The sequence below is a fragment of the Glycine soja genome, chromosome 9 (assembly GCF_004193775.1).
Source record: "Glycine soja cultivar W05 chromosome 9, ASM419377v2, whole genome shotgun sequence".
Classification (NCBI taxonomy): Eukaryota; Viridiplantae; Streptophyta; class Magnoliopsida; order Fabales; family Fabaceae; genus Glycine; species Glycine soja.
In genome coordinates this window covers 26,555,903-26,580,745 of record NC_041010.1, presented here as the reverse complement: position 1 = coordinate 26,580,745, position 24,843 = coordinate 26,555,903, and the positions used below count along the sequence as shown (strand labels likewise).

Genomic DNA, 24,843 nt, shown 5'->3' with positions numbered 1-24,843 from the left:
GCAACCTTCCAAACAGCTTACGCAGATTGACAAGGTGTTCATCCTCAGTCCGAGATTTGGCAATCATGTCATCTACATAGACTTCTATCTCTTTATGCATCATGTCGTGGAACAAAGCTACCAAGGCACGTTGATAGGTTGCCCTAGCATTTTTTAGCCCAAAGGCCATCACTTTGTAGCAGAATGTTCCCCATAGGGTGATGAAAGTAGTCTTCTCCATATCTTCGGGTGCCATCTTTATCTAATTATACCTTGAGAAACCATCCATAAAAGAGAAAAGGGCGAACTTGGTTGTATTATCTACCAGTATATCAATGTGTGGCAAGGGAAAATTGTCTTTAGGACTGGCTCGGTTTAAGTCTCGATAGTCTACACACATTCACACTTTGCCGTCCTTTTTTGGGACCTGGACAATGTTGGCTACCCATTCCGGGTATCGAGCTACAGCCAAGAAACCCGCATCGAACTGCTTTCTTACTTCCTCTTTAATTTTCAAAGACATTTCGGGTCTCATCCTTCGTAGTTTTTGCTTAACCGAGGAAGACCCAAGATTCAATGGCAACTTATGCTGCACAATGTCGAGGTCCAGACCTGGCATGTCTTGGTACGACCATGCGAAGATGTCTTGATATTCTTCAAGAAGGGTTATCAAACCTTGGCGGATAGGTGCGGTCATACCGGTTCCTACTTTTACTTCTTTCTTTCCCTCTCCGGTCTCTAAGTTTATCAGTTCGGTTCCCTCTTGGTGAGGCTTCATCTCGCGTTCTTCCTGAGCGATCAACCTCTCCAACTCTGGTGAAAGGACGTCCTCTTCCTCTTCTTCGTTTATTGTTTGACTTACTTCTCGGTCAAAATCGATTATCAAACCCTCGTTGTTAGGATCCTCAAAGAATCAGCCCTCACATCTATACCATTCAAGACAAAAAACAAAAACATGCAAAATGATATGAGAAAAGGTGGAATCGTAAGAATAGATGAAAAAAAATCTCTTTGTTATTTAATAAGGTGGATTTCACAAAACAAAAGAGAAAGGAATCTATAGCCTCTAATTACATTGAATCAACAGTATAGACTTCCGACTGGCTCATCACGCGCCAGTTTCCTACTAGGGAATTGGGATGGCATGGTCGCACGAAACTGGGCGGATCTTGTGGAGACTCCTCTCCTATTGCCGCCACCTCTTCCTCGAACATTATCTCGGCACTGGTGAAACACTGGCTAACATGGTCGGGCCATGCCCTATCTGCCCGGAGTCTTGATGGCGCATTCCTTCTTCCCGGTTTCCCGGGTTCATACCCCAACCCATATTTGTACAGGTTCCCTCTAATGTCGGCCACATCGGCACTCCCGTGGCTGTCCTTGCCCAGACCCATTATGGGCTCATAACCGTGTCTGAGCATTACCCGTGCCACCATTAGGGCCGCATTAGAGAGACAAGGTAGCAATGGGCTCGTTTCCACAGAGGCACAACTCACCACCTCGAAGGATTGGAAAACTGTTTCCAATGATTCCTCCGCTGTTTCTACATATGGTGTAGAGGAGGGGCAGCTTACCAACATATCTTCTTTGCTCGACACTATTACCAAGAGTCCACCAACCGCGAATTTCAATTTTTGGTGAAGCGTCGAAGGGACCACTCCTAGCGCGTGAATCCAAGGTCTCCCCAAAAGGCAGCTGTAGGCGGGATTTATGTCCATCACTTGAAAAACCACATTGCAAGTGTGGGGGCCTATCTGAATGGGGATGTCGATTTCCCCCATCACCTCCCGCCGACTACCATCAAAGGCTCGTACTACCATTGAACTTGGCTTTAGACGTGACACATTAAAAGGAAGTTTCTCCAAGGTAGTCTTTGGCATCACATTTAAACTTGAACCATTGTCGATGAGCACCTTAGCGATGACATGGTCCATGCATCTGACAGACACATGTAGAGCTTTGTTGTGCCCTCTCCCCTCGACGGGAATCTCTTCTTCCGCGAACGCAATATAGTTATTGGTAGTTATATGATTAACAATGCCTTCAAAACCCTCAACTGAGATGTCATGTGCTACGTGGGCTTCGTTTAGGACCTTTACCAATAGTGCCGGAGTTTTATTCAGTTCCTCAACTACTTTAAACTCGCTTTGTTGGATGAGACGAAGAAACTCATGAGCCTCCTCCAAGGTCACCGCCTTTCCTTGAAGACCTTCTTTCTTTTCAGCTCCTTTTACCACTGGGGGATCCACTTCTTTTGAGGGGGTAGCCGTGTCTGCGGGCTCTTGGATCATGGGTGCTTTCCCCTTGGAGGGCAATTCCGTCGAGTGAGGAGGAGCGAACACCCGGCCACTACGGGTTAAGCCACTAAGGCCGGTAATGTTGGTCACCTTGGCTGACAAGGAGTCAACCTCGGTTGCAGCCCTTTCTCCAAAAGTGGGAGGGGTATACTTCCATGGAACGGCCTTATTGCTTTGATAGGAAAACGGCATTGGCTTGGGCACTGTCGGGGGGTACTTGGATCTGGAGCCGGTCACATTCCTAGTGAAACATATTACTAGGGCTTTGGGTGTTGGGGGAACCTTCCTTTCTTCCAACTGCATGCAAATCTGCGGTTCTTCTCTATCTCCCTCAGACACTTCGAGTTGCCCCCAGTCCATGAGCCGTTGAAGTAACTCTTCCACCGCGGGGCAGGTTTCCATGTCGTGTGGTTCCCTGAGATGAAACAGACATTCATCACTTTCGCCTCCACCACGAGAGACCATGCATGCTGCTTGCAACGACTGGTAGATGAATCGTCTAGACGTAGCCACATCTTCTAATCTCTTTGACCCTGAGGGCCTATCCTTTTCGATGGCGTTTACGCTAGCCCCTCCATGACTGGCTAGTGGATTGGTTTTAACGTTGGGTCCTCTTCTTGAAATGATAGTCAGCCGGCATTTATTAGGTGTTGCACCTTATACTTGAATGGCAAGCAAGAGTTAATGTTGTGTCCGGGGGCTCCACTATGGTATGCGCATGTGGCATTCGAGTTGTACCACTTGGGGTATGGTGGCTGGAAAACCTTCCCGGGTATGGCCACCACCAAATGATTTTCCAATAATGAGAGCCACAACTCGGAATATGCCATGGGAATAGGAGAGAACTTGTCTTTCGGAAGGCGTCGTGCATTGTTATAGCTCGCGCCAGGAGTTGTATTATTGGCAGGCCGGGGAGTGGCTGGAGCTGTGTGTTGGGCAGGCGTTTTTTCTGTTGCGGGAGGCCCTTCCATTTGAGTTGGGAGGAACTTCCGGCTCGGATCAAAAAGTTCGGGTGGTTGTGTTGGTATGAGTTTTGGGCATTTTGGGGCGTTTTCATCCATGTTGGGGCGGTGGTGACCGCGTGGGTATCTCCTTCCTTTTTCCGTGTGCCCACCACTGGGGCTCTTCTATTTTTGTTGGGGGCAACGTTGGAGGCATATTCAAACTTGCATTTTCTCAGTCCGGACTCGATTCTTTCTCCAGCGAAGACGAGGTCTGCAAAGTTAGCTGGCATATATCCTATCAGCTTCTCGTAGTAGAACGTGGGCAACGTATCTACCATGATCGTGATCATTTCCCTTTCAGTCATAGGCGGGACGACTTGGGCTGCTAGGTCTCTCCACCTTTGAGCATATTCTTTAATGGACTCATGTTCCCGCTTGGTCATGCTCTGAAGTTGGTTCCGATCAGGAGCCATATCCGTGTTGTATTGGTACTGCCTAATGAAGGCAGTTGCAAAGTCTTTCCATGACCGGATCTGAGAAGCTTCCAGATTGGTGTACCACGCCACTGCTGCTCCGGCTAAACTGTCTTGAAAGAAGTGCATTAACAGCTTTTTGTCCGTAGAATATGCCCCCATCCTTCAGCAATACATCCGAAGATGACTTTTTAGACATGTCGTCCCTTTATATTTATCAAAATCTGGTACTTTAAACTTGGGGGAAATGATGATGTCAGGTACCAGAGACAGATCCGCTAAATCCGAGAACGGATAGTTGCCGAGGCCTTCTACCGCTCTCAGCCTCTCTTCAAGTAGATCAATCTTTCCCTTGTCTTTTGCAAAGGGAACGAGTTCCTTAACGGGTGCGGATGGAGACGGGATGTGGCGGACTATGTTTGGTTGGGGCAACTCATGGGGGGCTGGTTCCTTAAGGGGAAGTAGAGGGCCTAAATGGGCATCTCCTTCGTCATCTTCTTGCAGAGGATAGTCGGCATGAGGAGGGAGTTGCCCCTCGAAGGTAGGGGCTTGGCTCAAATCGTCTGGAGCAGTACAGAGAGTGAAGTCTGGAGGCAAACCATAAGGGTAGGCTTGAGGACTATACCTCCGATTAAAACCCGTCGCGTTTCTGTCTCGGCCCAAGTTTATTGCGGGTTGTAGCACCGGTTCCGCTTCCCTAGCTGTATTGGAAGCGGCCGCCGTAGCATTATCTTCTATAGTTTTTTGAAGTTTTAGCATGGCCTCCGTGATAGAAGCCATCTGATCTTTTAAGGCCGATAGGTCGGCCTTCATCTGTTCTTGCACTCCCTCTTCGTTATCCATCTTACTTCTGGATCAGGTGTTATAGGGGTAACTTTGCGCTTTTTTAGTTATGGTGAGTTCCCTAAAGAAACAAACAGTGGTGAGTATGCCACCAAAACATGAATATGCTAATGAATGATCAGAGCACTTGGATCCACCTCAAGGCTTTTTTAGACAATGTGATGAGTTTAGAACTTCTCTTTTTATAAAAAGGAACAAAAGCTTTTATCTAGCCAAGATCATACAAAAATGTTACAACAGAACCTAACGGTTTCTAATTATATGGGCCATTAAATCTATCATGTGTTGACAGTAATTGATTAGCCCGTGAATTTCCTCTGGGGCTGAACACACTTCAGCGATGGCCTTTTCTTTGGCTAGTAGTCGCGGGAGGTCTTGACTTCCATTTAAGGTCAAGGCGAACCTATCCATCCACATGGTCGCTTCTTGATGCAATGCATCAATCACCCTCCCTCTTGCTTCCTTCTCGGTGTACGCTTGTGCGAAGTCCTCTACTAGTTTTTGTTCATGGGTCAAAGACTGGTTTAACTCTTCTTTGTACTGCCCTATTATAGCTAGCATGCTTAACTCCGTGGCTTCTAAATGTTGGGCCAAACTCCTCTTAGATCTTGAGCAAGCAGCTAACTCCTCCTTTAAGACCATGCCATGTACTCGTGACCGGTCTCTTTCCTCTCCCCGGAGCTTGAGCTCATTGTTGCTTCCCCACAAAGCTCCTCGGAATTTATCTCGGTCATGCTCTTCCTTGCGAGCCCTCTTGGTTTCTCGTTCGAGGGCTCTTGCGGTAGCCGTATTTTCCTCTCGTAATCCGACACACTCTTTCCGGATATCTGTAGCGACTAACTTGAATTTTTCTTTGACGAGTCTTGCCTTTCCTAACTCTGATTTTAGAGCTTGGACTTCTTCATCCTCTTCCGGAGCTTCGAAGTTCTCCTCGTTGATAATTTTCAACTTGGAGAGCCTATCTAACCCTCGTGTATGAACTCTTAGCCATTCATGATAACCACCAATGATGCCATTACGGATGCCCCTAAGTTCTTTATCTTTCCTTAACGGGCTTTCCCACTCCTTGTGGACTCTTTGTACGATCTTGAAACTTTGCGTGCCGAAATCTCTCACAAGGAAAGGCGAGAGGCTCTCTTTTGTCGGTGCTCCCCTCATGGGGTACCCTAACTGTCTTATAGCAAGTGCGGGGTTATAGTTAATACAACCCCTCGTCCCTATCAATGGAACGTTTGGGTAGTCCCCACATGAGAAGAGAAGTCCCTCATTTCCTTCCTTCCATCGAGGAAACCAATTGATTGTGCTTCCTCCTATCCCAGCCAAGTATTGGTCCCAATCTACTCTTCTCTTTTCGATGCACGAGCGATAACTTTGAAGCGGACACGGGTGCCTTATGTCTTGTCGGAATAGGTGCAAAACCAACCACACACAAAGAGCGGGTAAGCAGCAGACAATTCGTGTGTTGTTCTTCTCGCACCTTCGGTCAAATGTATCAAATAAGTCCGCCAAGATAGCTACCACCGGGCTCTCCTTGCTATGGTGATATGCAAGGAAAGCATCAATTGTGGCTAGGTCCACCAAACCGTCCACGTTTGGAAAGAGGACAACCCCAAAGATTAACAAAGCTAGTATATCCGCAAACGGGACCCACTCCTCTTGATTCGCCATATCCCTTGCCTTGCCTTCCAAGTATTTCCGCGATAGGCCCACTACGCCGTTTCGAGTTTGCTTCATACGATCCAACTCTTTCGCCGAATCTCCGACCACAGCTGCAATCTTGCTCAAGGAGGGAAGAAACCCGGACAAAAGATACAGTTTTCTTCCCCCAAAAGGGCATCCTAAAATCTCCTCAAATTCTTCAACAGTCAGTACTATTTGGAAGTCCCCAAACGTGAAGCATCTCAATGGCTGGTCATAGTATTGGGCGGGGGATACAACGGCTTCCGTAAATACCTTCGCCGTGGTCAAATCTAAAATCTTTCCGTACACTTTGCGAAAGGCTTGCCTTTGGAGAGGTCCCATCAACCGTCCCAACTCCTTAAGGCTGGTGACATCTAGGCCCTTAATCTTGACTTGATAGAATCTTTTTCCGTTTTGATTTGTCCCCATCATTTACCTAAAAAGGGGTGAATCAAGGCTCCGATATGAATGATGCAATGCGCATGCATGAAACGAAAAGAAAAACAAGTGATAATTTACATATACGAGACCGAAAAAGAACCATATTTTTAATACTACGTTCTAGGCATTGCGGTGCCCCAACGTATGCATTAAAAAGTGACACATTACTCTAAAGAGACAAGATATCACTAGCTATACAGCAAAACTATAATTTATGTGCTATTTGCATAAGAATGCATGAGAACAAATGGCACAGAGCGTGTTTGCTCCATGCCCCTATTTGGGGACCTATAGGATAATATCTAGGGGTCTCTAATAACTACTTCCAATGATCCATATCTCACATGGCTATTTTCTAGAGGTATCCTCACTCAAGATAATAATATTGCGGCAGTATGGAATACCAGCGACAACACATTATAAAGAGAGAAAGCTCTAGATGAGGTTTCACTATTATCAAGCAAGTCAGAGACCTAGCAAGACCATAGATTCACCTCCACTCCTTAGATTCCCATGGACCCGGGTATAGGGCCCCTTTTTTACTCAAACACGTGGCTGCTTAGAATGCAGTATAAAAATGTGGAAAAGGAAGCATTTATTATATTCACACAGTTAAAAAAAATGCACACACAAAGTTTCACAATTCCACACTTTCCTAAAATAGGCCTAACTCACAAAAACAGTCCCCCGCGGATTCGCCAACTGTCGCAACCTACCCTTTTGCGGGCGAGCGAGGCGAGGCTCACGGGTGCGTCTTCCAAAGGAGGAAAATGCGCGGAGTCGCCACCAACATTTATTTATGGAAAACGTCGGGAAAACCGAAGGAAACCGTTCATGAAGAATATTCCAGATTCGAGAGTTGTATTTACATTTGAGGAAGACATTAGCACCTCTCACGTTTGTCCCAAAGGACAACAGCCTTAAATTAGGATTGTGTGAAATTGCGTATCTAAACTTTTATTTCTTTTTTATTTTTGAGGTCAACAAAAGCAGGGCTCTTGCTCCTACGTACCCTCCATCGAAGAGGAAATCAGACCTACGTAGTTCTTTATAAAGGGCGAATCAAGCGATTCTTTTTACTTGGAAGGTGGTCCTTTTAAGGCGTTGGACCTTAAAAGGATCCATTTTTACTTGGTGAGAAAAATTGAGGTATCAAACTTTAAAGACTTTTTTAGTGATTTTTTTGCGGACGAGCTTGACTTTGCGAGTTGATTTTAGCCTTAGTTTCACTTTAGTTATTAGTCAATTCGATTAAGAAAGAGAAATCTCAAAGAGAAACGTTCGATTGATTTTTTGCTTTATTTTACTAAAAGATATTTTTTTATTATTATATTATTATTTTACCTCTTTTTGGTTTCCAACGTGGTTACGGCATGACCGAACGGTCGGATTTCATTTTAACAGAAATTAACGGATATTACAATTCAAATGATCGGTGGAAATTTATATTAATTTTTTATTAGGCGAGAAAATGACTTAAGTAAATGACTAAAGCACGTCAAAAGGGGGTACGGAAAGTAAATGAAATGAAAATAAAAGCACGCGAAACAAGTGGGGACCACCAAGGGTACATAGAATGAATTAAAAAGTTCAATTTCGGGAACTTACCAGTTGAAGACCGAAGAACGACGAAGAACGGTTGAAAATCTTTGTGAAATCACCCACGGAAACATTATGGAAACGTTACGGAAGCGCCTCGGCTTGGATTTTCTTCACGGAAACAATTTTTCTCACTAATTTATAGTGATTACGAAATGCCAAGAAGGTTGAACCCCTTTCTTCTTCACTCCTCCCTCTATTTATAGGAAAATAGGGGAGGAGCTTGCCACCCAGCTCTCCCATGCGAGCCAGGTTGCTTCCTCTAGAAGCAACCGCCTTCTGGAGGAACATCCTGGAAGGCCCAAGTGGACCCGGTTGCTATTTGCACCCCCTTTTTTACTAAATATACCCCCTTTCTTTTTTGGTGATTCTTTTTTCATAACGTTACAAAACTTTACGAATTTCGTAACGATACTTGTTTTCTTTCCGTAAGGTTACGAGACCTTACGGGTCATGTAATTACTCCTTTTTTAGCTTTCGGAATGTTACGGAAACTCACGGATTGCGTAACAATACTTCCTTTTGATTTTCAACATGTTACGGAATTTCACAAATTGCGTAACAATGCTTCCTTTTGATTTCCGGCATGTCTCGGAACTTCACGTATTGTGCAACAAAGGGTGCCAAGTATCTCGAAGCGGTCAAACAAAGGCCGCATGCCATCAAACAATGGTCCTCGGACGAAATTAGGGTATGACAGGTACTTATCATATAAGTGAGGGCATTGTTGCTAGTAAAAAGTAAACAAAGGATTTCCCATCGAATAAGAGAAAAAAATATTCCCTGTAGTTGGCCTTATTGTTACTTTAAAATAATCGGTTTTAAAAATTTTGTAAGACGAGGTAAAAGTGCAAAAGAGAGGACGTTTCAGTATCCGAATCAATGGCGATATCCACTAAGCCTTGTTCTATGGACGACTACAAAAGTAGTGTAGAAAGAGTTTAAGTGTCGCTAGCACTAAGCTATAGAAGCAGAGAGCACGGAACGCTTGCATGGCTGCCCACCCAAATGTGCTTATAAAAAATGTGACAACTTTATTACATATATAAGAAGTTTACTTCATGATATTTTTGCCTCCAAGCATATAAATTTGGACACTTAATTATGATTTAAAAAATCAAGTAAAAGTTGTCATATTCTTAACCAGACGTTTGTCCATTTTTACAATGAAATAAACAAATTTAAATCTAAATAAAACACCCAAATTCTTTGTTTATCTCATGCATTGCACAAGTTAAAAAACTAGTATATACTCCCTTTGAACTTCAATATAAGAAACAAAAGTTTCTTATTTTTTTTGTCTCAAATCAATTATCTATGTCTTATTTAATGAAACTATTTTCAAAATATCTTTCAGTTAATAAGGCTAAAGACTTTTATTTATATTTAATATCAAATTCCAATGAAAGATAGTTTAGAAAAAATGTTTCTTTTTCAATTGAAGAAAACATAAGTTAACTAATTTTCTTAATAAAATACATATTTTTTTACTTATAGCCACGACCAAAGGGTATATATATATATGGATCAAGTTATTCCAAAAGTAATTCTCACCATTCGATCAAGTTAACAACCATCAGATCTTAAAAAAATGAATAATAAAGATAAAGAGTAACTTTAAAAGAGTTATTCTTATATTAACTAGATCTCTCTTTCATATATATATATATAGGAGGTAACTCACTAACTTTAGAAATAAGTTTAAAATGTTATTCTCAATTTTTTATCATTTATTTTGTTTCCAACAAGGGTTGACATTAAGCATTTAAATCTCTGCACGTGACGTTTCAATTACCAAGTGTTATTCCATCTTCCCATGTCTCACACAAACAAATGTTATCCACCGTTGTGATTGTCCAATTCATTGCATCGCTCTAGTTTAAGACGCCACCACCATTTGCATTTCTCTATCTCACGCGATTATTGGCTGTACCTCTGACGCAAACAGACCTGCAATTTTCTTTTATGCTTTATAAGGATCCCATGTTCGAATATTTGAATTAAGTAGAGATCTAAACACTTAAATTTAGAAAAACTAGTTTGATGTTTAAGTACATTTGCGGTACCAAAAGGGAAATTAACAACATATTTGCCATATGAATTGAAGTTAAAGCAAAACATGGCATTTGTTGGGGCAGCGTATCAAACAAAAATAAATACCCATACTCATAGTCATAGTAGCCTTTTAAGGTTCTACTAATATTTTACTTTGCCACATCAATGTAGTTGAAGGCATGGCGTCCAACGTCGGCACTGATGAGGAACAGATTATCGGCGTTCCAAAAATATCAATGCGGTGTTGCAGAATGGGGAAATGAAAAACAAAGTATCTGTTCCGTTACCCCTGTTCTACTATCACGTGGCTCTTTAGTTAAATAAATCCAGGCTTTTAGATTTGAGGAAAAATAAACTAGATTGAGAGTAACATTTTAAATTTACCGGTGGAGTAAATGAATCCTCTCCATATATATATATATATAGATGGCAAAATTATACTTGAAGCACTCGTATTTTTAGCATTGCTAGTAGAAGAACTATCTACTGGAGTGAACCTGCTAAAAGGAGTAGATTTCTTCTGCAAATTGGCCATCATTGAACGAGGACTACATGAATTTTGAGAGACTTGCGGATAGTGGCCATCACTTGCATTCTCTGAGACAAAATCACAAATCCAAAAAGAAAATAGTTATGGAAAACAATCAAAGACAATTCACCACAACAAATCAATCATACAACCAAATAGAGACATCGGCAAATTGCCAAATGACAACCCAAATAATAGCATGTTTGTTTCCACATCCCAAAATCTCTGATCAAACACTAAACAACCAAAATCAAATAATTACCTTTGGATGAAGATTGCGATTTAGGAGGTGGAGAAACTTCATCCGAAACATTAGGAACTAGCTTCCACGCTTCCAACATTTGATTCATAACGTCCCGAACTAACTTCACCTAAACAAAACACCACACGCTCTCAATTCACTTTAACATTACCGCAAAAAAAATAATAAAAAATACAAATATCTTCCAACTTCACACAAACCTTATTAAACCATTGATTCTCGAAAACTTTCACTCATTCACCCTTAAACTCCGATAAGAAATCCCTCTCCATGTCAACAACCACCACGAGCGTCTCCACCGCGGCCTTCCGCGTGGCCCAATCGTCGCTGCTCAACGCCTCCACCAAGCAGGGAACCAAACTCTTTAACTGCGTGTGGTCGGACGTGCAGTTGGCGGCGACGGCGGTTTCGACGAGCGTTGACGGCATTGGCTTCGCCTTGAAACTGTCACGCTTCAGAAGCTTCTCGAACCTTGGTAGGAGCTCGACAGCCTGGTCGGGTCAGGATCCGGGGCTTCGTCGATCGCAGAGGCGAGACATAGTGTTGTGCTGGCCTGCGCGTTTTGGTCCTGCTCCATGAATAGAGCCTCCGCCAATAACTTTAGAATTTGTGGGACAGGGTTAGGGATTAGGGTTAGGGGGAATTGGGTAAGTGTAAAATATTTTCACCACAGATGGGTAAAAATTTTAAAGAGTCTCTCGGACGTTGACACGTGGCGCCAGGTTAGAATATGATAGCACACTCCAATTCTATGCTAAGGTGGTGAGGTCTATCCTCAGCAGCTTCCACGACATGCCTTCAGCATTTAGAACAAATCCCCTGCCTGGAATACAAAGGCGAGCCACTATCTCTTGAGGATCCATCCTCAGTCTGCAAAATCTAGAATATGTGGGGATGGTCTCCCCAGGTTCCAATACCACTGGGATCCCCAGAAATGTGTTGAGGGTGTCCGTATCGAACTTTATCAAGTGCCCTCTCACTCTCACCTGCTTTGGTGAGTTATCTTCAGGGTTATAGAGGTTTGCGTAGAACTCCTTGACCATTGCAACATCAATCCTGCCATCAGCTAAGTTGGTGAGATGCTTGTGCAGGTTGCGCTTCTCCAACTCCCTTCTAAACTTGACAAACTCCATGATATAGAGCTTGACGTTCCTTTCCGGAAGGATGTTCTGGCCGAGGATGTTGTCGGCATATCTGTTCCAGGCTTCTTCTGAGGTAAACCTCCTTGTATCATAGTTATGTTGGGGCCTGGAAGTCGTGCTTTTACTTTTTCTTGAAGCCATCGGTGACAAAAGAACCATTAAAACTATATTAGCTAACTTTTATTTAAATTAAAAACATACATTAAAAACTGAAAAAACATAGTGGGCGCTCAGCAAGAGCATGCTCACTTAGCGCGCCTTATGAGAAATAACTTATAGGCTTAGCGCAACAGGGGTGCGCTTTGCGAGTTATTACAGAAATTTTTTTCTGCATAATTGGCTTAGCGAGATAGGCACTCGCTTAGCTCAGAGTAAAACAGTTTTAAACATGCACTTAGCGAGAGGTGCTCGCTTAGCGCGACTCGACTACTAGACACTATTAGGCTTAAGGAGCAAGACTCGCTTAGCCTTATACAAACCGCAACTTATTGTCAATTTCTACTTCACCAATTCAGGTCCCACTCCTTTGAACTATGCACAACTTGCCACTGTTGCCAGAGATCAAGTGCAAGATATGATAGGGCAAGCCATGGAAACCTTTGTCGAACGACAACATCAAGAGAATGAGCAATTCAGGCTCTCCATGCAGAATACCATCACCACTCAATTCTCCAATCTTGGTATCGTTCTCCTTCAAAACATTCAACATGCTCAAGTGTCCATGCATGAAGTTGTTGCTACACCTGCACCCATACCTCAACCACCATTTGCACTTGTGCCCTTTGACCCTTGATGTGCCATCATTTTCTTCTATTTTCTAAACCCTTTTTGCACCATTTTAATTATTGATTGGTCTTAATTGTCAATTAATTAGGCAGTTTTATTATTTGGGCTCATTTAGCTAATTTGATGTTTTTAATCTAATTTCAGGAATTAATGAAACATTGGGCTTAATCCGGATTTTGGTTGTGGACTTGAAGAGGGCAAATAAAGCAGCGCTTACCTTAGTTAATTTCTAATTAGGAAATTTCGCAATTTTATTTTATGTTGTTCAGTGTTTATTTCGTTTTGGGCCAGAGTATTGTAATAGGGCCCAGTGACTCTGAGTGACTCTTTTTAAATAGCTGCCTTGGGATTCGTGCAGGGCATTCTATTCTGCTATGCTATTTTCATTATCCAGAGCTTTGGTTTTAGGTTTTCACGTTTTTCTGTGCCCTTGTTACAGTTTTTGTTCTTAATGCAAATTTCCGTTTTCTGCTTCTAATTACGAGTTCATTCTTGCTTCTTCTTCTACTTTCATTTACGCTCTTGTTCATTTACGTTTCTGCTTCATGTTTCATTTGCGTTTTCTGTTTGAATCCATGGAAGGCTAGATTTTCTGGTGTTGTTTCCTTTTGAGGACGAAGCCCAACTCTCTTTGAGGTTTCGTTTGTAATGTGGTTTCCTGGCAGTTTTCCCTTCACCAGTTATCCCAATTTCGTGAATATTAATCAGTGCACGCTTCGTGTTCGATTAATTGCCTCTGAGCCTAACTTGCGTTCATGCTTAATGGACGAAGGGCTAACTGGTGTATGTGGTGCCTAATCACGTATTGAAAACCCTAAGTTGATTTTCGCTTAGTAAATTGAAATAGGGTTGGATTAAGTGGTTGACTGTTAGGGACGAATTCTCCATAACCCAGGATAAGAGAGTGGCTTCTGAATCAGAGGAAACAACCCGTTTTTAATATTAGTAGTTTCGTATTCCATTTTATTTGTCTGCTCTTTAATTACCAAACAACCAAACCCCCCCCCCCCCATCGTTACTGTTACTGCAAGTATATTATGAACATTTGGCTTGTCACTGCTCGTTGGGAAACGACCTAGGATCACTTCCTAGTTACTGCATTTTCATGTTTATTTGATTCGGGTACGGCCTCGATCAAATTTGGCGCCGTTGCCGAGGAGCAGTGTCCAAAGGTTCATAATAGCTAGCTAGTGCTGTGTGTTTAATCCTTTCGTGTTTTATGTTTAATTGTTAGTATTGTGTTAGTATGTGTGTTAGTGTTGATTAGTGTCTTGGTATTTTGTTTAATGTGTGTTCTGTTTCAGTTTTACCATTAAGTGTTTCCCCTGTTTCAGTCTTGGGTGTTTTGCTGTAAAGATTGTGCTTGAAAACAGAGTAGTAGTAGAAATCAGCTTGCGGAAAAACAGAGTAGTAGTAGAAATCAATTAGAGACGGATTTTAGCAACCACCCATGCTGAATTAATTGGGATTTTTTGTTTTAGTAGCTAGGGTTGTTATTTTTGGCTGAATTTTTTTGTGGTAACTTCTTTTAATCCATATTTTGTGGGAAAAATAGCTAGAGCCTTTAGTTTGGTCAGATTTGAAAGTTCCAAAAAACTAGCAAATTTTGTGTTTGTCAAAACTTCAAACGGCCATAACTTTTGCTCCGGTTATCAGAATCGCAATTATTATATATGCATTTGGGGTAGAAAAAAATTTCCTACGCCGTGGCAGCCTGCCATAGGCTGGCTGAGGTCTCCATCGTCCAAAAAAAGCGATTCTGTCAAAAGTTTTTTATTTTTCAAGTTTTATTCACTTATTTTTCTTAACCTACCAATTTTAGCTTTCATAGTTAGACTTTGAATTTTTGTCTGAAATTTTTTGTGCTATCTTCTCATCATTTTATAAGGTTTCTCACAAAATTTCAAGTCATTTGGATATCATTTGAGGGTAGTTGTAGTTCAAACCTACACCTTTATTTACATGACAAGGCAACTAGTTGTGTGCATGCTGAATGTAGTGTATGACTAGAGGCAATCCATCTGACTTACAACCCTTTGATCCTGAGATAGATAGGACATTTCATAGATTAGTTAGGCATCATTTTATACCTTTTGATCATTCTGAGCATTCCATAACTGGTGAATTTGTGCATTCTGTATTGGTGATTTTGAACATCCTGATCTTGAGCATTATAATTTTGAGCATTCTGATTCTAAGCATTCTGATTTTGCACATTCTGAGAACATGGCACAACCTCCACCTCGTGAGAGGACTCTAAGGGAAATGGCTGCACCTGATTTCACCTATGAAAGCTTGTGCATCCAATACCCTGATGAGGATGTCCCATATGTTCTTAAGACTGGACTGATTCATTTGCTTCCAAAGTTTCATGGCCTTGCAGGTGAAGACCCGCACAAACATTTGAAAGAATTTCACATTGTCTGCTCCACCATGAAACCCCCAGATGTCCAAGAGGATCACATATTTCTGAAGGCTTTTCCTCATTCATTAGAGGGAGTGGCAAAGGACTGGCTGTATTACCTTGCTCCAAGGTCCATCACGAGCTGGGATGACCTTAAGAGAGTATTCTTAGAAAAAATTTTCCTTGCTTCCAGGACCACAGCCATCAGGAAGGATATCTCAGGTATTAGACAACTCAGTAGAGAGAGCCTGTATGAGTACTGGGAGAGATTTAAGAAACTATGTGCCAGTTGCCCCCACCATCAGATTTCAGAACAACTTCTTCTCCAATATTTTTATGAAGGACTCAGTAATATGGAGAGAAGTATGATAGATGCTGCCAGTGGTGGAGCCCTTGGAGACATGACTCCTGCTGAAGCCAGAAATTTAATTGAGAAGATGGCCTCCAACTCCCAGCAGTTTAGCGCCAGAAATGATGCCATAGTCATTAGAGGAGTGCATGAGGTAGCTACAAACCCATCTGCATCATCTGAAACTAAGAAGCTTGAAGGCAAACTGGATGCGTTGGTCAACTTGGTAACCCAGCTGGCCTTGAATAAGAAATCTGTACCTGTCGCAAGGGTTTGTGGTTTGTGCTCCTCTGCTGACCACCATACAGACCTTTGCCCTTCCATGCAGCAACCTGGAGCAATTGAGCAGCCTGAAGCTTATGCTGCAAATATTTACAATAGACCACCTCAACCTCAGCAGCAAAATCAACCACAGCAGAGCAATTATGACCTTTCCAGCAACAGATACAACCCTGGATGGAGGAATCACCCTAACCTCAGATGGTCCAGCCCTCAGCAACAACAACAGCAGCCTGCTCCTTCCTTCCAAAATGCTGCTGGCCTAAGCAGACCATACATTCCTCCACCAATCCAACAACAGCAACAACCCCAGAAACAGCCAACAGTTGAGGCCCCTCCACAACCTTCCCTCGAAGAACTTGTGAGGCAAATGACTATGCAGAACATGCAGTTTCAGCAAGAGACCAGAGCCTCCATTCAGAGCTTAACCAATCAGATGGGACAATTAGCTACTCAATTGAATCAACAACAGTCCCAGAATTCTGACAAGCTGCCTTCTCAAGCTGTCCAAAACCCCAAAAATGTCAGTGCCATTTCATTGAGGTCGGGAAAGCAGTGTCAAGGACCTCAACCCGTAGCACCTTCCTCATCTGCAAATGAACCTGCCAAACTTCACTCTATTCCAGAAAAAGGTGATGACAAAAATCTACCTAACAATTTCTGTGCAGGTGAATCTTCTTCCACAGGTAATTCTGATTTGCAGAAGCAGCACATTCCCCCTCTTCCATTCCCTCCAAGAGCAGTTTCCAACAAAAAAATGGAAGAGGCAGAGAAAGAGATCTTGGAAACGTTTAGAAAAGTAGAGGTAAACATACCTCTGTTGGATGCAATAAAGCAAATTCCAAGATATGCCAAATTCTTGAAGGAGCTGTGCACTAATAAGCGGAAGCTTAAAGGAAGTGAACGAATTAGCATGGGCAGAAATGTCTCCGCATTGATTGGTAAATCTGTTCCTCAAATTCCTGAAAAATGCAAAGATCCAGGTACATTCAGCATACCTTGTATTATAGGGAATAGTAAGTTTGACAATGCCATGCTAGATTTAGGAGCCTCTGTTAGTGTTATGCCTCTGTCGATTTTTAATTCTCTATCTCTAGGTCCCTTGCAGTCAACTGATGTGGTAATTCATTTAGCTAATAGAAGTGTTGCCTATCCTGTTGGTTTCATAGAAGATGTCTTAGTTAGAGTTGGTGAACTGATTTTCCCTGTTGATTTTTATATCTTGAATATGGAAGATGGATTTTCTCAAGGATCAGTTCCCATCATTCTAGGCAGACCCTTTATGAAAACTGCTAGAACTAAGATAGATGTTTATGCAGGCACACTGTCCATGGAGTTTGGTGATATAACTGTTCATTTTAATATTCTGGATGCTATGAAATACCCATCTGAAGATCTTTCTGTATTTCGTGCTGAAATAATTGACCATGTTGTTGATGAATACATGACTGATCTTTATTCTAATCTGCATGCCTCTCACTCTTCATGCATTGAGTCTGAAATTGTACTTGATCATATGTCTGAATTTGATGCTGAGAGTGAATCTGAGAGTGATATTGATTGCATGCCTGGTGGTGGTGTTTTACCTCTTGAGATTGATTTTATAGAGTCAGATAGGACTAACCATGTTTCAGGAAGTACACATACCTCTGACTTTCTTTATGAGGTAAAGGCTGAGAAACCATCTCCTTCTACCACTGTCCAGCCGACCACACCAGAATTGAAGCCTCTGCCATCAAATTTAAAATACGCTTACTTGGATGATAGCAAGAGTTTTCCAGTGATTATATCTGCCTCCCTTGCTGATGAGCAAGAGGAGAAGTTGTTGTCAGTTCTCAAGAAGCATAAGAAGGCTATAGGCTGGACCCTGGCGGACATTCCTGGTATTAGCCCATCCACATGTATGCATCGAATAAATTTAGAGGATGGAGCTAAACCAGTAAGACAGCCACAGAGAAGACTCAACCCGGTGATTCTTGATGTAGTGAAGAAGGAGATAACGAAGCTTTTGCAAGCTGGAATCATTTATCCTATCTCCGACAGCCAATGGGTGAGTCCCGTCCAGGTAGTCCCGAAAAAGACTGGCCTCACAGTGATCAGAAATGAGAAGGAGGAGCTGATTCCTACTCGGGTGCAAAACAGTTGGAGAGTCTGCATTGACTATAGGAGGCTGAACCAGGTTACCAAAAAGGACCATTTTCCCCTGCCATTCATTGACCAGATGCTTGAACGCCTGGCAGGTAAATCCCACTACTGTTTCCTTGATGGTTTTTCTGGTTATATGCAAATTACTATTGCTCCTGAGGATCAGGAAAAGACCACATTCACCTGCCCCTTTGGCACTTTTGTTTATAGGAGGATGCCTTTCGGCCTGTGCAATGCCCCTGGTACCTTCCAGCGGTGCATGATTATTATTTTCAGTGATTTTTTAGAAAATTGCATAGAGGTGTTTATGGATGATTTCACTGTATATGGATCCTCTTTTGATGGTTGTTTGAATAGTTTGGAAAAAGTTTTGAATAGATGCATTGAAACTAACCTTGTTCTAAATTTTGAAAAATGTCATTTTATGGTTGAGCAAGGTATAGTTTTAGGCCACATTATTTCCAATAAGGGCATTGAAGTAGATCCTGCAAAAATTTCTGTTATTTCACAATTGCCTTACCCCTCTTGTGTGCGAGAGGTGCGATCTTTTCTTGGTCATGCAGGATTTTACAGGCGCTTTATAAGGGATTTTAGCAAAGTAGCCCTTCCACTGTCCAACTTGTTGCAAAAGGAGGTGGAGTTTGACTTTAATGACAGATGCAAAGAGGCTTTTGATTGCCTCAAAAGAGCGTTGACTACCACCCCCATCATCCAGGCACCCGATTGGACAGCCCCTTTTGAGCTTATGTGTGATGCATCAAATTATGCATTGGGGGCTGTCCTTGCTCAGAAAATTGATAAATTGCCCAGGGTGATATATTATGCTTCTAGGACTTTAGATGCCTCCCAAGCAAATTATACTACTACTGAGAAAGAGCTTCTAGCCATAGTTTTTGCTCTTGAAAAATTTCGATCTTATTTGCTTGGTACTCGCATTATTGTTTATACTGACCATGCAGCTCTAAAGTACTTGTTGAAGAAGGCTGATTCTAAGCCTAGGTTGATCCGATGGATGCTCTGGCTCCAAGAGTTTGACTTGGAGATCCGTGATAGGAGCGGAGCACAAAATCTAGTTGCTGATCATTTGAGTCGGATCGAACGTGTCTCTGATGCAGATTCACCTATTCGGGATGATTTCCCGGATGATCATTTGTATATATTGTATAGTATTTCTGACTCTCTTTCTACTCCCTGGTTTGCTAACATTGTCAATTATTTAGTTGCCTCTGTTTTTCCTCCCTTAGCATCTAAGGCCCAAAAAGATAAGATTAAAAGTGATGCTAAGCATTTTATTTGGGATGACCCCTACTTGTGGAAATTGTGCAGTGATCAGGTCATTAGACGGTGCATTTCAGATCATGAGACTGACTCAGTCCTGCAGTTCTGTCATTCTTCCGCACCGGGAGGTCATCTGGGTGTTCAAAGGACAGCTCGCAAAGTGCTTGATTGTGGTTTTTATTGGCCCACCATCTTTAAAGATGCGTGGAAGATCTGCAGCACTTGTGAGCAGTGTCAGAGAGCAGGAAATACACTTACATGGCGACAACAAATGCCTCAGCAACCTATGCTATTCTGTGAGGTGTTTGATGTCTGGGGTATAGATTTCATGGGTCCTTTTCCTGTCTCTTTTGGTTATGTTTATATTCTCCTTGCAGTTGATTATGTTTCAAAATGGGTGGAAGCCAAGCCCACTAGAACTAATGATGCTAAAGTTGTTGCAGACTTTGTCAGGTCTAATCTGTTTTGCAGGTTTGGAGTACCTAAAGCAATTGTTAGTGATCAAGGAACCCATTTTTGCAACAGGACAATGCATGCCCTGCTTAAAAAGTACGGGGTGGTACACAGGGTATCCACACCATACCACCCCCAGACTAATGGACAGGCAGAAATTTCTAACAGGGAAATCAAGAGAATTCTAGAGAAGATTGTGCAGCCAAGCAGGAAAGATTGGAGTACCAGGCTTGATGATGCTCTCTGGGCACATCGAACTGCCTACAAAGCACCCATAGGAATGTCTCCTTATCGGGTTGTCTTTGGAAAGGCATGTCATCTTCCAGTGGAAATTGAGCACAAAGCATACTGGGCAGTGAAGACTTGCAACTTCTCTATGGATCAAGCTGGCGAGGAAAGGAAGTTGCAACTGAGTGAGTTAGATGAAATCCGCCTAGAAGCCTACGAGAATGCCAAGTTCTACAAAGAAAAGACCAAGAAGTTCCATGATAGCATGATAGTTAAAAAAGACTTCGTGGTTGGGCAAAAAGTGTTATTGTATAATTCTAGGCTAGGACTCATGAGTGGTAAGTTGAGGTCTAAGTGGATTGGTCCTTTTGTTGTTACTAATGTTTTTCCTTATGGTACAGTTGAGATCAAAAGCGACTCCACAAACAAGAGCTTCAAGGTCAATGGACATCGACTTAAGCCATTCCTCACGAACCCTTCTTTAGTGGACGTAGTGGTGGAAGAGACTTCCTTACTCCACCCTACTCTTCCTCCACCATGACTTAGGGAGTTTTTCTTTTCCTATCTCCTTCTTTGCTTTTATTACACTTGTCCGATTCTCTTTGATGATTTAATTGTTTTTAATCTTTTAATTGTGCTACATTGAGGACAATGTGTTGTTTAAGTATGGGGGGGGGGGGGGGAGTGTTCTTTGGTTTTGCTAGTTTTGTTGGTTTTGTTAATTTGTTAGTTGTGTTAATTTGTTAATGTTGTTAGTTTCGTCGGATTTTCAGTTTAATATTTTGGGTCAATTTCATGTGCACGTACGACTTTGCATGTTTTTCTTTGAATTACAGGAGATGTTCAAGAAATGGGTAATTGTTTTGAAAATAAAAGTTCTTGACATTTTGTGACTTGAAATCCTTGATTCTTCTCTACATGTCATGATAGTTTTGAAAGCTCAATTTGAAAGTGATGATTTTACCTTTGTGAGAATTTGAGCCATCCATCATTATAATCATTTGGTGTGTTTTGCCCCATTGATTGCTTGCATAATAGCCTTGGCTTGATTCTTGTTGATGCGTCCTAATTCACATGCATATTTGGAAATGATTAAGGCAATGTTGTTCTTATAAGCTTCTAGCCAAATGGACTTACCTTGAATTAATTCCTTTGATAGCCCTTTTGAGCCTTGTTTCCCTTTCCTTGTTTTGAAGCTCACTACAAGCCTTAAGTGAAAAACCATGATATTACCATATCCTTAAGGAATTTTGGAGCTTTGGAATTGTTTTTGAAATTCTGATACCAGGGGACAGATGTCGTACAGGATGTCACGACATCACGCTTCAGAACATGCAGTTTATGTGTGTCCGTATGAACAGATTAAACAAGTAATAACACAAGAGAATTGTTTACCCAGTTCGGTGCAACCTCACCTACATCTGGGGGCTACCAAGCCAGGGAGGAAATCCACTCTCAATAGTGTTAGTTCAAGGTCTAACAACCCCTGTTTACAACCTTCTCACCTAACCACTACCCGTGCGATCTCTACCTAAGACCCAATCTTAGATATGAGAACCTCTGCTCACTCCCTCTCACTCACACTCCCGTGTTTACAATTTATTCAAAGACACACCAGAGATCAACTCTGAACAAATGGGATCAACCCTACACAATAGAGATCAACTCTACACACTCAGGTCCAACACTTGATGTTAGTATACCATCAAGGTGGCTCACAAAAACACTCAAGTCCTAAAACTCACAAAATAACTCTTCAATCCCGGACTTGGTACAGAACTCGTGCAGCCTCCATGATTATATAGCCGTGTACGATTCTGGGCTGCAAGTTCTTGATACTGGAGGAGATCTATCTTCTTCCTGAAAATCTGCAGTTAAAGAACTAAAAGATAACTTTTGATCTTTTAGTTTGAATCTTTAATCTTTAATCTTTAATCCCTGAACGAACTCTTCTACTTCGAAATTCGAACCATAATGATCTTTTAATTCGTTCCTAAAGATAGATCTTCTTATCTCTTGCTAACTGCACAATAATCTGTTAAAGATATAACAGATTTATATGTCCAGTATTTTCGGGCCAGATGTCAGGACATCGTATCCGACATCTTGGATCCTGCAGCTTCAATGCTTCACTTGACTTTTATCTTGCATTGTACAGCACTTCCAGTGTTTTCGAGCAGGATGTCAGGACATTGTATCCGACATCGTGGATCCTTCAACTTCAATTCTTCATTAGACATTTTATCTTGCCTTGTGCATTGTGCAGCCCGTTCTTATTCCTTGACATATCGTTGGACATCATGTGCAGCAACTCCAGCTTTCCTTTATTGTCTAAGTGCTTATGTTTTAACAAAATCTTAGCCAATCTTTTAAAGCTCAGTAGAGCTAAACACTAACAATCTCCCCCTTTGGCAAATTTTGTCTAAAACATACTTAGACACTTCCTGAGCAGGTATGAGCAGTTAAGCAAGTGGGATCAGCAACTTCCATTTTCAGAGTAATCAAGCACAGCGGAAATTCTTCAAGTTGCTAATCTACAAGTCTTCTCCAGGATGTCAAGACATCTCGCGTGACATCAGCTTTCTGCTTCTGCTCCCCCTGTCTCCATGCTTACTGCATCATCTTCTATCAGCTACTAGTCTTCTCCAGGATGTCAAGACATCTCATGTGACATCCGCTATCTGCTCCCCCTGTCTTCATGCTCCTACTGCAGCATCTTCTAGTAGCTTACATCAATCATCATCAGCAGCAGCAGTCTCCCCCTCAACGTCATACAACTCCCCCTCAAGGTTATGAATCATGCATACATCGTATCCTACTGCCATACATCATACATAGTATCCTACTACTCAAAATCATGCATAATAGCAAGCATAATACTATTACTCCCCCTTTTTAGACATAAATTTGGCAAAAGTAGGATGCATGAAATTAAAGTGCAAATATTACAGACCAATAACAATCAATTGTTCAAAGGGACATGCCCCTATATCTAGTAACAGTGAAAAACAAAATTAAAGGTCTGATGATCATGGGGTGGCTTCAGAATCATCATCTGATTCTGTCTCTTCTGCTGCATCTTCCTCTTCCTCAGCAGCTTCTTCTTCTTCTTCAGCTGCTTCTCCTTCTTCCTCAGCAGCTTCTTCTTCTACTTCAGCTGCTTCACCATCTTCCTCAGCTGCTTCACCATCAATGCCACTTTCTGAGAGCCTTTTGATCAGCAGTTCTAGCTCCATCTTCTTCTCTGTGGTGGCTTTGATGGCTGCTTCCAGCACCTTGCATGTGTCCTTGAGTTCAGCAATCAGAGCATCCTTGGACACAGCACCTGAAGCAGCAGCTTTCCCTGATGTCGAGACAGATGTCGAGACAATGTCTGGGACATGTGTCCCTTCAAACAGTTTGTAATGCAGGGATAGAGGAGATTCTCTCTTCATCACAGAGTCAGTGTAGTTTAACATATTGGGATGCTGACTCAACATAATGCCACATAATACAGTAGGGAAGGCAATGGGTAATTTGACAGCAAATGATTCTGAATGCTTGACAGTTTGATCAAAGATATAGTTTCCAAAATTAAATTTGGATTTGGTTCCAACAGCATACAGAAATTTACCCAAACCTGTGGCAACAGTGGAAGTATGATTGGTGGGAACCCAGTTTGCAGCTCCAATCCTGTGCAGAATTGCATACTTCACACTTAACTTCCCTGCTGAAAGCTTCCCTTTCCTTGGCCAATGCTGGACTCGTTTGGCAGTGATTTCCTTGGCAATTTGATGCTCAGAAACATCAATATCTATCACTCCATCAGTAGGTCTGCCCAGATATTTGTTTATCACAGCAGGGGAGAATCTAATACACTTTCCTCTGACAAACACTCTTTGATAATCATCACTTTTTCTGTTTGATATGTCAGAGGGAATGTTGACAATGAATTCCCTGACTAGGCCTTCATAACAGTCTCCCAACTTGCTGACAGTCTTCAGCAGTCCAGCAGCCTTGATGAGGTCCATGATCTCCTTGCAATCCATGGCAGCTCTTCCCAGTTCTCTTTCCAAGGCAAGTCTACGTTGATACACATATTTCCACTTTTCAACATTGCCAATGGAGTGGAAAGAGATGTTGTCCAATGGTGCATCAGGAACATTTTCAGGCACCTTCTTCCCAGATTTCTTGGCCCTCTTAGATGTCGAGACATCTAGTTCGACATCCTCATCAGAATCAGATGAGGAAATTTCTTTCCTTTTCTTGGAGGGGATAACAACCTTGCTTCTTCTGGATGTGGCAGGAGTGATTGGAGTACTCTTCTTCTGGGCCATAGTCTTGATTCGTCCAGACCTCTTAAGGGGAGTTTTTCCCTTTCTGCTTTGTAACCTTTCTGCAATGCCCGGTGCCAACCTGTTGGCAATGGGTTCTTCATCAGATTCTACTTCTTCAAGGTCAATGAGGTTACCTGGAGCAGGTTCTGGTGCCCTTGGTGCAGGAGTCTCCTCTGCGGCTTGATCATCTTCCTCAGTTGATCCCTCTTCACTGGGTGAAGGGAGTGCTTCAGCATTTGGAGCGGAAGATGTTGGAACATCTTTCTTGACATCAGGCACAGAAACATTTGGGTTGGACGATGTTGGGACATCTTCATCAGCTTCAGGAACAGAGGCGTCTTTCAAGATGCTACTCACAATG

The 24,843-nt window shown here is 42.2% G+C and overlaps 1 protein-coding gene and 1 non-coding gene across 2 annotated transcripts; one reads left to right on the top strand and one right to left on the bottom strand.

The window, feature by feature from the left end:
- Window positions 1-12,833: 12,833 nt before the first annotated feature.
- On the top strand, window positions 12,834-17,497 carry LOC114368287 (the record flags this gene model as incomplete). The annotated part of the gene is made up of 3 exons (XM_028325604.1): window positions 12,834-13,019; window positions 15,371-16,261; window positions 16,481-17,497. Coding segments are annotated over exons 1-3 (2,094 nt in total), but the record flags the coding sequence as incomplete, so codon positions are not given.
- Window positions 15,635-15,741, bottom strand: LOC114369014. The gene has a single exon (XR_003657477.1). It is a non-coding gene; the product is annotated as a small nucleolar RNA R71 (small nucleolar RNA).
- Window positions 17,498-24,843: the final 7,346 nt, after the last annotated feature.